General features: G+C 36.1%; 1 protein-coding gene across 1 annotated transcript in view; it reads right to left on the bottom strand.

Moving 5' to 3' along the window:
• LRGUK (leucine rich repeats and guanylate kinase domain containing) overlaps positions 1-14,034 on the bottom strand; it is a 40,582-nt gene that overhangs the window by 17,354 nt on the left and 9,194 nt on the right. Inside the window, exons 7-11 of the mRNA XM_037390185.1 lie at positions 12,057-12,200; positions 9,747-9,827; positions 8,238-8,324; positions 6,084-6,190; positions 1,747-1,866 (exon numbers count right to left, since the gene is read on the bottom strand). Of these exons, the coding sequence (XP_037246082.1) occupies positions 1,747-1,866; positions 6,084-6,190; positions 8,238-8,324; positions 9,747-9,827; positions 12,057-12,200 (539 nt within the window). The remainder of the gene's footprint in view (positions 1-1,746; positions 1,867-6,083; positions 6,191-8,237; positions 8,325-9,746; positions 9,828-12,056; positions 12,201-14,034) is intronic.

The following is a 14,034-nucleotide window of genomic DNA, read 5'->3' as shown; positions in this document are numbered from 1 at the left end:
TCTGTAAAATTTCACTTCAAAGGCTTGATTTTCTTTAAGATATTATGAGTGCATCCGGCTTTAAAGGTCATTCCTTAGCACTAGCCAGATGGTTTGAGGGTCCAATTTAACTTTATTTTTTGAAACACTTTTAAACATTACAACCCTTTTTAATTGCAAGGCCATGTTTACATTCAAACTGCCAGAGTGTCTTGCATGAAATACATTTTTAATGAGTGGAATGTTTGAAATTTAAAAGTGTAAGCCATAAAATTGCTTAAATCTCCACTGAATAATTAAAATACAACTTTGCTTTATGGTTGCAATTTTCTGCTCTGTTAAGATTCTGTCTCTCTCCCTTCCCCCCCCCCCCCCCCCCCCCCCCCCATGCATAAAACTTCTAGGAAATAAAATACACAGTATAAAAACAATGGTCTTAAAAAAAACACATAGTGCTTGGAAAGTTTCAATTGGCATTCAATTAGCTTGCAATTTCCAATCTTTCAAAACATAGTAGCTGTTTTAAAGGAAGGTAAAAAGTCATTTTTCCAGTCACATAACCTTCACAGATCTTTTCTTAAAATGTCCTTTCAACTTGCCAGTTTAATGATCTAATCCAGCAAGTGGCTATAATCTGTGTACAGAGCAGGCAGAAATACAAATAGGCTCTTTCACCATGGTATATTAAATTAGAGGTGTATTAAATTAAGAGTAGAGGCTACCACTAGACATCACACTGACATGCAGAATATGGTCCTGCGATGCTAAGAACTCTGAGGAGTCATTCTCACATATGCACATATGTGCCCATGGTCCCTTTCTTACAACTCACCACTTCAATACCCAAGAGTGCCCAAATAGAACTGGGGGGTCCTATTGCGGCAGACACTATACATGTGAGACTATGGGCAAAGTCTCGTTTAAAATGAATGGATAAATTAGTGTAATAAAAAAAAGAGACAATAGAGGAGAGATAATATAACAGGAATATAGACCAGTGCCAAATGGCATGTGCTATAGGACCTATGAAAGTCAGGTACTGTGAGGAATGGAATGGGTGGACAAGAACAGCTTGCACTGCCTAGTTCTAGGCACCAGATAGTGGTGATCTAACTTAGCCAGACTTTCCATCTACTGTGCACTGAAAATAGGTAGGTACCTCGTGGAACTGATTCACAAAGGCTGAGTCTCCCTTGGAAAGAGAGAGTTTCCCTCCACTAAATACACAGGCAGCCCAAGGCGGTAAGGATCATAATTCAGGTCTTCCAGATAGGGAGAATTAGTTCTCGCAGCAGGTGGTGAAGTCTGAAAGGTGCCATTTGCTTTGATAACACTACTCACAGGATAATAAACTGGTCCAGCAATTGCACTTGCTTCCTTTCGTAGCTTCTGGATGCAGTCTGCACATGCATGCTAATGTTTTATATGCAGGTACATTACAAAAATTAAGAGAAATGCATACATATCTAAACAGATGCTTAGGTTGAGTGGCATTAGTGAGCATAGATAGAACAGATCAATAAAAGAAGCACTAAACAATTTTGTTTGCTGTTCACCTTTGAAAAGAACATGATAATTTAAATAGCTTTTCTTTTAAGGAAGTATTTGATGACTTCAGGCAATCAAGCCCTGTGAAGAGATAAAATGCACAGCAATGAACATTTATTGGCTGTCTTTAACTTTTAACTTCTTTAAAAACAACAACAACCAGCAGCAATTCTAGCCTTGATCACTTGATGTTCTTTTAAACTTACGGAGTAAACTTACCCGTATCTGAAGAAATTGCTGAACTGTCTGCAGATCTTATGAGTAAGCTCTCTCTTACCACAGGCTAGAGGGCCAACTAATACCAGCATGGGGTAGGGAGCATCAAGACTGGGTAAAGTGCTACAAGAAAGGAAAACAAGCAGCCATTACATTACCTACAAATGAAGTCTTCAGCAACTTTGTATAAGGTTTCTGCAGAGATTTTATCGTTATTTCAACTAATCTCACCTGTCTATCACACTATTCACATTGTTCACAGTGTAGACAAAAATCAGGGGAAGCATGTGCTCAGTTTGATATGCTCTAAACATAAAAATAGCACAAAATACTACACTAAAGACCCCTGGGTCTCTTTTGCAAAAAGAATAATGTTATGTCTACTATAATCTTTTCTGATTTATAGCCTTTTCTGAAGCTCCCTCTGCAGTTACAGTGTTGCTGGGATTTGTTTAAGAGTTTTCCAAGTCTATTGCAAAGATGTTAATATTTTAATGATCAGGATAATAAGCCTACTATGAACCTGGACTCAATCCTACAAACCTTTACAGACTCCTGCATGTAATCTTGCTGACTTCTGTGGCCTTGTCAGATGAAGGTGACAAATTTGTAAAGAACTCTTCAATTCAATACAGTAAGAAAATCTAAAAGTGTTTAAAATCCACTGAACACAAATAACACTACAATAAAAGAATCCTAAGTGTTGCAAAAATACAAAGCCCTCCATTTTCTCCATGCTGAGCAAATGGTTAGATCCTCAGACTTCCACTTCCTGCTGTAAATACTAGAATTACTAGCATTTCTGCACTTTTAAGTGTCCAGCAACTTATTTAGACAGCTAAAAATGGAATGCAACTTTGGATTCTCATTTTTAGATCTCAGCTAGATCTTAAGATTATGCCACTTGAAAATATGTCAGAAATAGTTGAAATAATTTCAAACCCACTTATTTTTACCTAATGAAATAGCTTTAACTAAACTTAATCTATGTGCCTTTAACTTCCATTTAATGTGATTTAAAACAGGTGAACACAAATACTTGAAAACAGAGTATATTTCTTTTACCTTACAAGTAACTAACTCCTTAAGAAGTAATGATAACCAATACAAGCATGGAGGAAAAAGATTTCAAATGGCTTTACTCCTGTTTTACGTTCAGCAAACCAGCTCTATTATCTACCAGACTATATGTATGTAATGGGACTTGATGCTTCAGAAGCGCTAAGATGATAATGCAATTCAGTCTTCTAATTCTCCTGTGGAATACTATCTTCACAGAAGAAATAACAGATACACCTAACAAATTAAGAGACTGGCTGGAGTCTGTACATATGTGCTGTTACTAAACTCTGAAATGAACCCGGATCGAGGTTCAGCATTTCATCCACTAGACCACTTCAAAGCAAGGCAGTAGCTGAACCCTTGGGAGATTTAAGGATTTTTTACTTACTGTTCCAATCGATGACATTTACAAAATATTACACAACATTAGCACAATAAGCTTATTAGAACAATACATTAAAAATACTAGAGAAGGTAAAAATAAATTTTAAAAATCCTTATCTGAATCTGTCAGGTTGTGACATTCCATTCGATACAAGAAATGTCTTTCTCCTCTCTTGATTATTTGAGCTGTTCAGACTCTTTCTCTTTTCTGACATTTGTGGTAAGGAAAAGACCAGTTTAAGACATGACCCCAGGAGGTTATTAATGCCAGTTGTGGATTATTATAAATGAATGCGCATTATTACAAATAAACCATTCCAAATACGGGAATTCCAGGAAACATGTTTAGTGATTAGAGATCCAAAATTTATCAAGACATAGAAGAAAGGTACTTATTCTTGCTCAAGGCCATGCCCTTCATGAATAATGATGTCAAGGCAGGTCTGTGAAGACAGAACCCTTATCTTCAACATAGGTTTAATATATTCATTCTCCATGCACAGAACCTGTTACATGCTTGCAAATTGCAGAATTCCTCTGTAATATTTTCTTTTACAAGGAAGTGTTATATCCAGTAATGATATGATATACCATTACTTGACATGATCATACTCAGAATTCAAATTCTTTTAAATAAATTTCCATTGCTCAAGTCCCTCACATCCTCAAATTCCTTCAATTTATTATTTCATCAGAAGAACATGGAGAACACTTCCATACTACTGTCCTTCATTACATCACTACTTACTGGTTCTCAAAAGATAAACTAAAGGTTTTGGTTTTCCTACAACTTGTAAGCAGTATCTTGTAAAGAGTTCTTGGCTCATTTAATTTCAACTTTCTTTGTCTTTGGCAGGTACAGTAATACAGTGCTGTGCAAGATTAATAGATTTCAAGGCCAGAAGGGACCACTGTGATCATCTAAGTCAGACTCCCTTCATCACACTGGCTACAGGATTTCCCCGAGTTAGTTCTTCTTTCAAGCTTGATACCTGGGGTTCCATTGGAACATATTTTAATTAAAAATGTTCCAGTTGCAGAGAATTCTTGGTACACTTGGTAAATTGTTCCAATGGTTAATTACTGTCATTATTAAAAATAATCATGCTCTATTTCTTCTCTGAATTAATTTATCAATAGCCAGATACCAAGTCTCATCATGTACTTGCCCAATAGACCGAAGAAGTTTTTATTATGTTATTAAATTTCTACTTCCGATGTAGCAGTTATAACTACGAACATGCTACCTTTTTAAATATCACATGCATTTCTAGTAGGGGAAATATACACATAATATTGCTCAGTGGTGTGTTACCATGTAATTAAAGATAGAATCATAAGGCACACAGAGAAAGAGAAAGGCATAAGCAGTTTAATGCTAATGTTTTCTGACTGCAGAGTATGCAACAGTGTAACTTTTTTGCTTTGTTTTCAGGTTTTATTTTTAAGAGAGATATTAATAAATGAGAATTAATTAGAATCACATCTAAAAAGATAGATGCAAATTAACTGTACCAATCTGGTTCCAATAAGCATTTTATAGTGTCAAGAATGTAACACACCATCATTAGGAAGATTTCATTAATGACTGTGTTGTGTGCTTTCCAGCTGAGCATGGGCAAACATTCAAAGAATCATTAACAATTTTGGTCAGTACCATAAATGCTGATCTGCATGTTTATATATTTGTGTATATGATACCTCTGACAGAAGACAGAATTGTTTCTTTCCAGCAATGAAGATACACATACACAACCCAGTACACAAATATATAAATAGAGCCTATGTCTGCATTGGAAGAAATCCATGACTTTAGGTAAAACTATGGTGCTTTTTATTTTATTTTTTTTAAGAAATCTCCAACCCTGCAAAACAATAAATAAATCTTTGGGGTTTTTTTTTTTGTTGTTGTTGTTAATAGGCTGTTAAGAGTTCTCAGAGCTATCATCACACTGGGACTGCTCCTGTCTTTCATCAGCAGTCCCAGAAAACATAAGATTCACAATAAAGATATCCTAAAAATAAAAATGTCTGAGTTACTAAATCATGGATCTTAAATCAGGTTAATCAGTTATGAATTAAAATGTCCCAAATGGTGCTAAAACAAGGTGTGGGGCACAGAAGTTGATCTCAGTGCCCATTGTAGCCAATGTAATTATAAACCATGTATATTTCATAGTATCTTTCATCACAGTATGTCAAAGTATTCATCATGGAAATATCATAACACATCTGCAGAGCAGCAAAGTATGGCCTTTTCCATTTTCTAGATGAGAAATGAGACTGAGAGAAGTTACCTGGTATGGCAATGGCAACACTAGAGAAAGAGATTTGCTGCTCCCTTCTGTGCTTTAAGTAGTGGTCAGCATCATCTCTTCCCAAAGGTGGAAGTAGCTGGACTTCCCTAAGTACAAACTTGAAATTTCACCTTACGAATATAAAATGTGTCTCAAAGCCACAAAACAATTTTGTTCACAATGGGATGCCAATAGGGTGAAGAGAAAGAATAAGTAGAATAGGAAGAAAGTATGTTTTACAGCTCTTTTCTGCCTCTAGAGATTTTTAAATTGCCTTTGGGTATTGATAGAAATTTGGCATCTTTCATTTACGGTGTAAACAGCCATCTGTTTCAACAGATTGTTTAAAAAAAATGGAGCTGTGGACAATCTGTCTCAGACTTTAGAGGTGGAACTAACTTCGTTTAATAATCAATTTCGACCAAATAAGATTTGCCTAATTTCCAGACTGCTAACAGAACGTTATAGAACTTCTCTTTCCTAGATTAATTTAGAGGTGGGAGAGGGACAGAAGAATGTCCTTCTAAATATGACAACATATTCTGCTTTGCTTGAGTGCCACCCTCAGAAGTAAATGTGAAGTGGAGGTAAGCTTACCTGTCAAAGATTCTCTGGGGCTGCAGCATGCTATACATAACGTGAGTCATATGATCTTTAGCAGCAACAACTTCTGGAGGAGGATCGTATTTATTCACAGCAGCAACCTGCTTCCACAGTATGGGGGAAAAAGAAAGAAGAGCAGTGATGTAATTTTTTCCAGCTGCAATATGCCTCGCAGATCACTATGAATAACAATGGCTTTATATTTATGAGGGTCAGTCTTTGTGTTTGACTTGTCTGTGGGTACTCTACTACCTAAATCTTTTCAGGAGATTTAAGCACAATGTGATAAATGGATGGAAGGCAGCCATATGTAGCTCACCATCTTTAATATAATCAACCTTCTACTGGAAAGAAAACAGGATGCCACACAAGACACAAAGTAATTCTGCTTAGGTTTTAATTATCCATTAGTTTGCACCCTCTCAGTGCTTGTGGAAGATGCTGAACTAAAATCCTTAGGGACTGAAACCATTAATTTTTTTGTCAGAAGAGGAACAGAGTGGGCATTAACCAAGTAAGCAAACTGCCATTTTCACTTGACAATGCATTTCTGCCTTTTCTGCAAGGAGGATTGCTCAAACTCCAAGAATTTGTTTCCTCCATCCATTCTGTTGAAAGCTCTATTGAGGATACTGATGGCTAATGAGTTGTATATATTTTGGTATTATTAATGCTATCCACTCAGAAACAGGTTAAGAACTACTGAGTCATTTCATGTAAACCATCAAACATCAGCTAGCCGACACTGCTGCAAAATCCTGCTGTAACCTTTTATGACAGCCATGCCTGTATGAGCAAGCAGTATGGTGCAATAGGAGTGGATCTTAAAAACAAACCAAAAACCCTCAGGGCCCAATGTTCACACTGTTTGGGGGGAACTAGGGGAAGGGAGTTCATTTCACTCCAGCTCTTGTTTGGTCCTTTGGTCTGAATTAGGGGCTAGGAGCACATTAGGTGCATCCTGGTGCATGTCATCTGGTTAAGGTGTCCTAAAGAAGTCTAGTTCATCTATCACAAGATTATTCCACAATAAAAATCAAGCACAGCAAGTAGGTAACTAGCAGTTTCATTTCAAAACTACACTTCTGATCTAAACTACATTTCTGTATGTCCATTTTGTATGTCAGCGAGACAGGAGAGCTGGTGCCTCCAAATTGAGTTTGACAAGTGAATTTATGAGGCTAGAGTAGACATTCTAAAATAACCTGAGGAGAGGATTTTCTGAAATAACTTTAGTCATCCAAAAGTTAAGTGCTAGTCTAAACCAGTCACCCAGGCTTACTTTTACAGTCCATAGAGAAGGAAAAAATTCTTTAATATATTCAGAATTTTAGTGAAGGAAAACAGATTCCCATATAAAACAAAGAGTAAGATCAATATCTCAGGTAGGTGGGGTAAATGACACTCTGGTATCATCCCTTCTTTGTGTTCATGATAAAGAGCACCTGGCACTAAACAAGAACCCTAGTATTTATGCAGCTAAAGCTGGGAGTGACGAATTTCCTATAAACATAACTTTTAAAGAATAATTCCCTGAAATCCAGCCACAATTGGCAGCTGTTAATCCTAACAGTTCTAGCATGACTTGGTCCCAAATACTACATGCAGCAACCAAATTACAGTAGAAGTGGTACAAGGGGTAAAGGCTTTATTACAACAGAAAGTTACTCTAAGCAGTCTGCGCAGGGTTTTTTTGGAGGAGAAGATTTTACAGTGAAAGCTGCATGAAGTAGAACAGGAAACAAGCACCATTATAACTTTCAGAGTTCACTTTGCTGTACATGTTACTAAAAAAAAATAATCCAACAACAGTATTTTAGAAGTGGCACAGTGGTATCAATTCAGGTATTTCATGAATGTAGTTGCCTGTTTGGATTCACTAGCTGAGTAACAATGGCTGCTAAGTAAATTTCTTCACTGAACAAAGCTTTTAGGTAAGCTTTGTATTTTTACATACCACAACAGCTCCAGAAATTCTGTAGATATGTATCTAGATTTAAAAGCAAAAGTGTCTGAATTTTTAGCCTATCCTGGGGGCTGAAACATAGGAGATTTGTCACACCCAAATGACTACAAAGCTACATTTGCATGCAGTTTTTTAGAATCTTCACTTAGGAAAAATTCCAGAATGCTCTGATGTTTACATACCTTTTCTTCCACTGAAATCTTCTTGAGATCCAGTTCTGTTAGTTGAAGCAACATGAAAATCACCAGGAGCCAATAATCTGTTTGCTCCTGAAGGACAAAGTTTCCATTTTGGCATAAAGTACTTAACTTCATCAATCTAATATTTAATTTCAATTGGCTGAAATGAAATTGGCCTTAACGCATTGCAACATAAGAAGCTTTTTACCTTGACAGATGTCAATACACACTGTACAAATTCATCCCCCCACAAGCTTAGCTTCTGCAGCAAAACCTAATAGTTATTCAAAAGTCTGGAGGTACATTGCTCAAAAGGTCAAGATGGGACTTCAAAAATCACCACCCCACCCACTAGAACACCAAGAAAGATTGTTGGATAACTAAAAGCATTATCTATACCTAATCTGGAATTATGTAATAAACTATGGTTCATACGTCTAACAGTAGTACTATAGGAACTTTAAAAGAGAATTTGCATTACAAAATCTTCATCATGTAGGCTTTCAAGTCTGAGACAATAAAAAAGAATAATTAAAAATCAAACTCAAAAGCTGACACTGACAAGTTCATGAAGCTTCTTAGTTCTAAAAACAGTAAGGTCCTGTTAAAACAACAGACAGCTGTCTTAAGATGAATGTTGCATTTGTAAGTTATTAAAACAGTAATTGAAAGGAATATGATGAGACTTTGCTTAGGGAAAGGACTTCTAAACAGAGAAAGCCTTTCAGATTATCAAGGACCAGGGGCAGCTTATTTCGGGCATTTTTTCATGCTAATTTCATTGTGTGCCATGACCGACCATTCTCACAAAAGCCAATATAAAACTGACAATTAGAGGAAGACCTTGTTAAATGCTTCACGTTTTTCTTCTTTCTGACATTGGAAATCACTATAAAATTCACACAAAATTTAGAAATCAAAAGAGTCAGGATAGAATCTTCTTTGATCACTCAGGACAAATTACAAATGCAGAGCCAAAGTCAGAATTTCTGGTATTTTGGAAATGTCATTGTTGTTGATAAAATGTATGCTTAATTAATTAATTGAGGACTATTATGGGAGCCACACATAAGAACTGAGTAAATCCTAACAAAGAAAAGAAGATACAGATTCCAGAGAGACATGATTTTGAAAGAGGTACTATTAAGTTCCTTTGAGATTTTCCCAGGAACAATTGAAAACAGACTTTTAAAGCAAACAACAAGGGGATCTTTTCCCAAACAAAAATCATGGCATACTGTGAGTAAAGACATATAAATGGATTTGCAAATGGAATTAATAAAATTCATATTCATGGATTTGCTATGTGGATATTAAACATCGTGATTCAAAGTTCCCTGACAAAGGTGGGTAACAACGCCAGGGAAACCATTACCCATTATTTCTTGTACCAATTCCCTGAAATGATCTGGCCATTCTCAGAGATAGAAACTGAGGTTAATGGATTCTGGCGCGATCCAAAACAGCAGTTCAATGTTCTTAGTTCTGTCTTCCTCTTCAGTTCTTTCTTACCTGTATGGGATTTTTTAAAAGATTTAAAACTCTGAGGAGATGCAGATCATCAATACGTTCCAGTTCACGCAGCTCAGCAATCTAATTAGTGATAGAAACAGAGCATAAATCAGTAGCAACAGAATCCATGATAACTATGGGGGAAAAAAAGTATTTTAATCCCTGCTTTTAAACTCCGGACATAAAAAATTTCATTATACTCACAAAATGGGTATACATGTTAACTGCATTCAATAAGGCACTTCTACTCACAAAAGGCAGAGAACTTGGATGTAAGCTGGAGAAGCAGTATAATGCAGACAGCAATTTCAAACCACCTGCATTTTTCCAGTTCTTTCAAATGTCAAGCCCTAACACATTTAGCTTTTATGTGGCTGATGTACTTAAGTGAGGCAATTCTGCAGTTATATTTGTGCTTCAGTTGACTAGCAAAAAAAATTCCTTCTAAGAAGAGTTTCTTTTCACTGGAGCTCAAGTTCATCATACCTAACTTGCAGCACTTGACTGAAAAGCATCAGCATAGTTGTCCTTGGCTATGTCCAGAGGGCGAGGCATTCCATTTAAGGTCTCATCTATCCACAACGAAAGCCTGGGCTGGCTGCACTCAGTCACATCAGATACACATTAGAAGTTACAAGGGATTAATTAAAGTTTGTGTGCCCAAAACAAAGTCACACAGAGGCACTCGTGCTAGACCCTGAGTGAACAGTTGTAAGGCTCTCAATTAAAACAAAATGGGTCAGATGGCATTCAGTCGCCTCATTTTAGCCATCTGTTAAGTTAGCTCAAGTCAGTTGCTTGATCTCACTTTATAATCACTGGAAAGAGGCAGTTCCAAAGGTCATCAGATCCAAGGTAGGCTAGGATGAGTTGCTTTGCAAGGATACCTGCTTGGTTCTACTCCACTGCTGAAAGACTGAACCTAGAAGACTTCAGATTCTACCCCTAACTCATACTCAGCTTACGTAGTGTCCAAAAACATAAACCTCAACCATGGCCAATATTCATTTTAAGATAAGAAGCCCACCGTGGAACAGTTTTGACTTAGTTAGATGTCATTTGGGTAGATTTCCTAAATAAATCATAGAGTGCCAACTGTCAACATTCAAAAATCATTGAACATGTATATGAGATACGTGGTTTGCAGGTAAACCTATCGTGCCCGTTTTTGAAAAATCAAACATTTAAGATCATTCTGGGTGGTACTGAACTAAAGTAACTCAGATCTTTCTGTGTTAATTAATTAAAATTCTCTTCAAATTATTCTTCAGAAGGAAATGTTAAAAAAATGGTGGCTCACTAAACAGTTTCAATAACATAATTATAAGAGGCAAATTTTGATGAGGTAAAATTAATAGCTTTTGCATGCCGTAAAGAACAGTGAAAACTATATGAGGCAATGGAAGTGGTGTTATTACTGTTAATAGCAACCATACTATTAGATAGTTTCCTGTCTTGTGCAATTGATATACCTTTAAATGTCAACGTGAACACAGTGTGAGAAAAAGAATTCATACTGTCTTGAATTAAATCCTGTAATTGTATCTTGCATGTGGGGAAAAAAGACAGAAAATGTTCGATTCCTGGTTTATATTTTCATTTCTTATTTTCTTAGATTTTTTTTTCCACATGCAAATCAGACTTTGGTGGCAAAATGATTCATGAGTCGATGGCCTTTCCAGTTAAGAATGCTGGAAGATCAATATCAAAAGTATTACGTATATATGGCTTGGGTTTCAATATTCAAATACAAACGAGCTGGATCATATCATTGTACTTCCTGCTGCATAACAAAATTCACTTTTATAATAGAGTACATGCAGTTCTGCCTTACAGGAAGTACCCAGCTGACAGCTCAGAAGAATCTGTGGTCGCAAAATTGGGCTGAGAGATACTAGCAAACCCTCTTGAGCCCTGGCAGTAGAAAAGCTGTGATGTAAGTAAAGATCCTCAAGAATAATCAAGCTGAAAAAGCTGCATACTCATCCCTATCTTATCCTCTTTAGGGAGCACTGTTAGTTCTTTATGTGTGTGAGCACTAAGAACTACAGAAGTGATACCTACATAAAGATAAACCCATTTAGAGACATTAAATAAGGCCTGAGGAGTACACTATCATTCAGTGTGTGAAACAGGATTGGAGTGAAATATCAAAGGAAAAAATGTCATCTTTTCTAATATTGATTTCTTACAGTGTTCTAAGAGGTTTTTGACTAAGCCCTAAAGGGATTGAATTTTAGAAAAAAAAAATATTTTCTAAGAGTTTCTGAAATTCTTATAAAAGGCTGAGATCGATATTAAGTATGCTACCTGGTTATCCTCTAGGTTGATCATCTCTAGTAGATCATGTTCCTCCAAGCCTTCTAGACTACTTATTTTATTGCTAGATAGGTCCAGCTTCTGTAGAGTTTTCAAGCTATCCAAGCCAGTTATTTTCTCAATCCGGTTAGAGCTCTAAGAAGAAATGAAAGCATATAAACCTTTGATAAAGTTCTACAGATGGAAAACAACATTCCTGAGGAAGAACAGTGTTCACTTTATTATTGAGAATTCTATTACAAATAGGCCTTTTATGCATTAGTGCCTTCTTCATCTTGAGATGACATATTACAGCTTTCCATAATGCTTCAGGAAAAAAGAATCAACTAACTTCTGACTCACCTTGAACAGGAGCAAGAGACAAAAGCAGTAAAAAGAGCTCTAGCATTCTTCTAAGCTGATAATGGCTAAAGGATACACTTGTCACTATCAAACTCAAAATTTAGAAAATAGATATGCACATAAAATTATAGAATATATATACATAAATACATAGAATTTACCTCTGTAATCATGGTTATATTTACACTCATGATTACAGAATAAATAATGAAAATATTAAGGTAGAGCAATACAGTACTGCCTTCTTTGGACTACTGGCAGTCTATAAAAATATCTCCAGGATACACAAGTTCACCTTAATGCTTACTAAGTGAAGGCAGACTTTATTTACTGTCAGTGACAGCATGCACAGAAATGTTAGAAAAACCCTCAAACCCAAACCCACCTTACTGTAAGTAAGACAAGAAATGACCCAAGTTTTTGAGAACTCATAACCAGCTATAATTGTTTTACATTCCTTCCAAACAAGGTATAACATTGAAGACCTACATTTAACGCTGGATACCAGGTAGCTTAATTTCTCAGTGCCTCACAAATCATATACTCGTTTCTGCTGTGAACTCCAAATAGGTATAACATGTTAGGTTCTGTACTCATCTTTGTTCCAGTGGCCACATGTACCCAGATGGCCTCTCAACATGATTCTTTCTATATAACCTTGCAAATTATATTTTTCCATCAGCATCACCTTGTGCTGAAAGCTTTGAAACTTCGTATTCTATTAATAAATACTTAGGAACTATTGAAATAAATAAGCCAGCTGACTCTAATGTTAATCCAGTTGTCTGTCCTTGACATTTTTCCTGACTTTTAAATGTTTAATTAGGTTATTAATAGCATGGAGGCTCCCTCTTCTCTTCCTGTTCTTCGTTAGACCTCTGTTTAATAGGATACAGCTCAGAGCTCTAGTTGCAAAATGCTGTGCAAGAGGTGCACATAAAATTCTTTGAACAAAAGGGATTTGTGCAGACATCCTTTTTGCAAAGCATAAAATTCCTAAGAATCCAGTTCATTAGAGCTGTACTTAATTTTTGCAAACATAAGCAGAATAAAGGCTTTTTGGTATAACTAGGCAGTATTTACAGTTTTTGCAGCCTTTCATACAAACCTGAGACCTTACTAGTCTTTCAACCTAAAAAGCTCAAGGGAAAATGGAAAATGAATGAATCAATGGGAAGAGAGGGGATGACTGGTCCCATGAATAAAGAACTGCATTTTATTCTAATTAGTAAAAGAAAAAGCTATGCTAAAATCTGTCTATTTACATAATTTCCACATGACTATCTACTCTGCTAATTAAAAAAGACAGGAAGTTGTATAAATAATCATATCAGCATGTAAGAACCAAAAATGAAGAACACATTCACATTAATAAGGCTTAGCTGTTAACACAACCTCCAAAACATTTTACTGAGCAGATAACCATTACTAACAGAATTATTATTAGGCCTTTAACAGATGAGGAAATCAGTGCACACAATGGTTGAGCGACTTACTGTAGTTTTCCCTGAAGAAAGTATTTAGAGAAAAGATCTTCCTGTCAACTTAGATTGTCACACTCCTAACAGCTTATCTTAGAACTTTTAGACATGATTTTGCCAATCTGAGTTAATCTTATCCACTAAAA

Source organism: Falco rusticolus, chromosome 5, assembly GCF_015220075.1.
Source record: "Falco rusticolus isolate bFalRus1 chromosome 5, bFalRus1.pri, whole genome shotgun sequence".
Lineage (NCBI taxonomy): Eukaryota > Metazoa > Chordata > Aves > Falconiformes > Falconidae > Falco > Falco rusticolus.
This window is presented reverse-complemented; position numbering and strand designations above follow the sequence as displayed.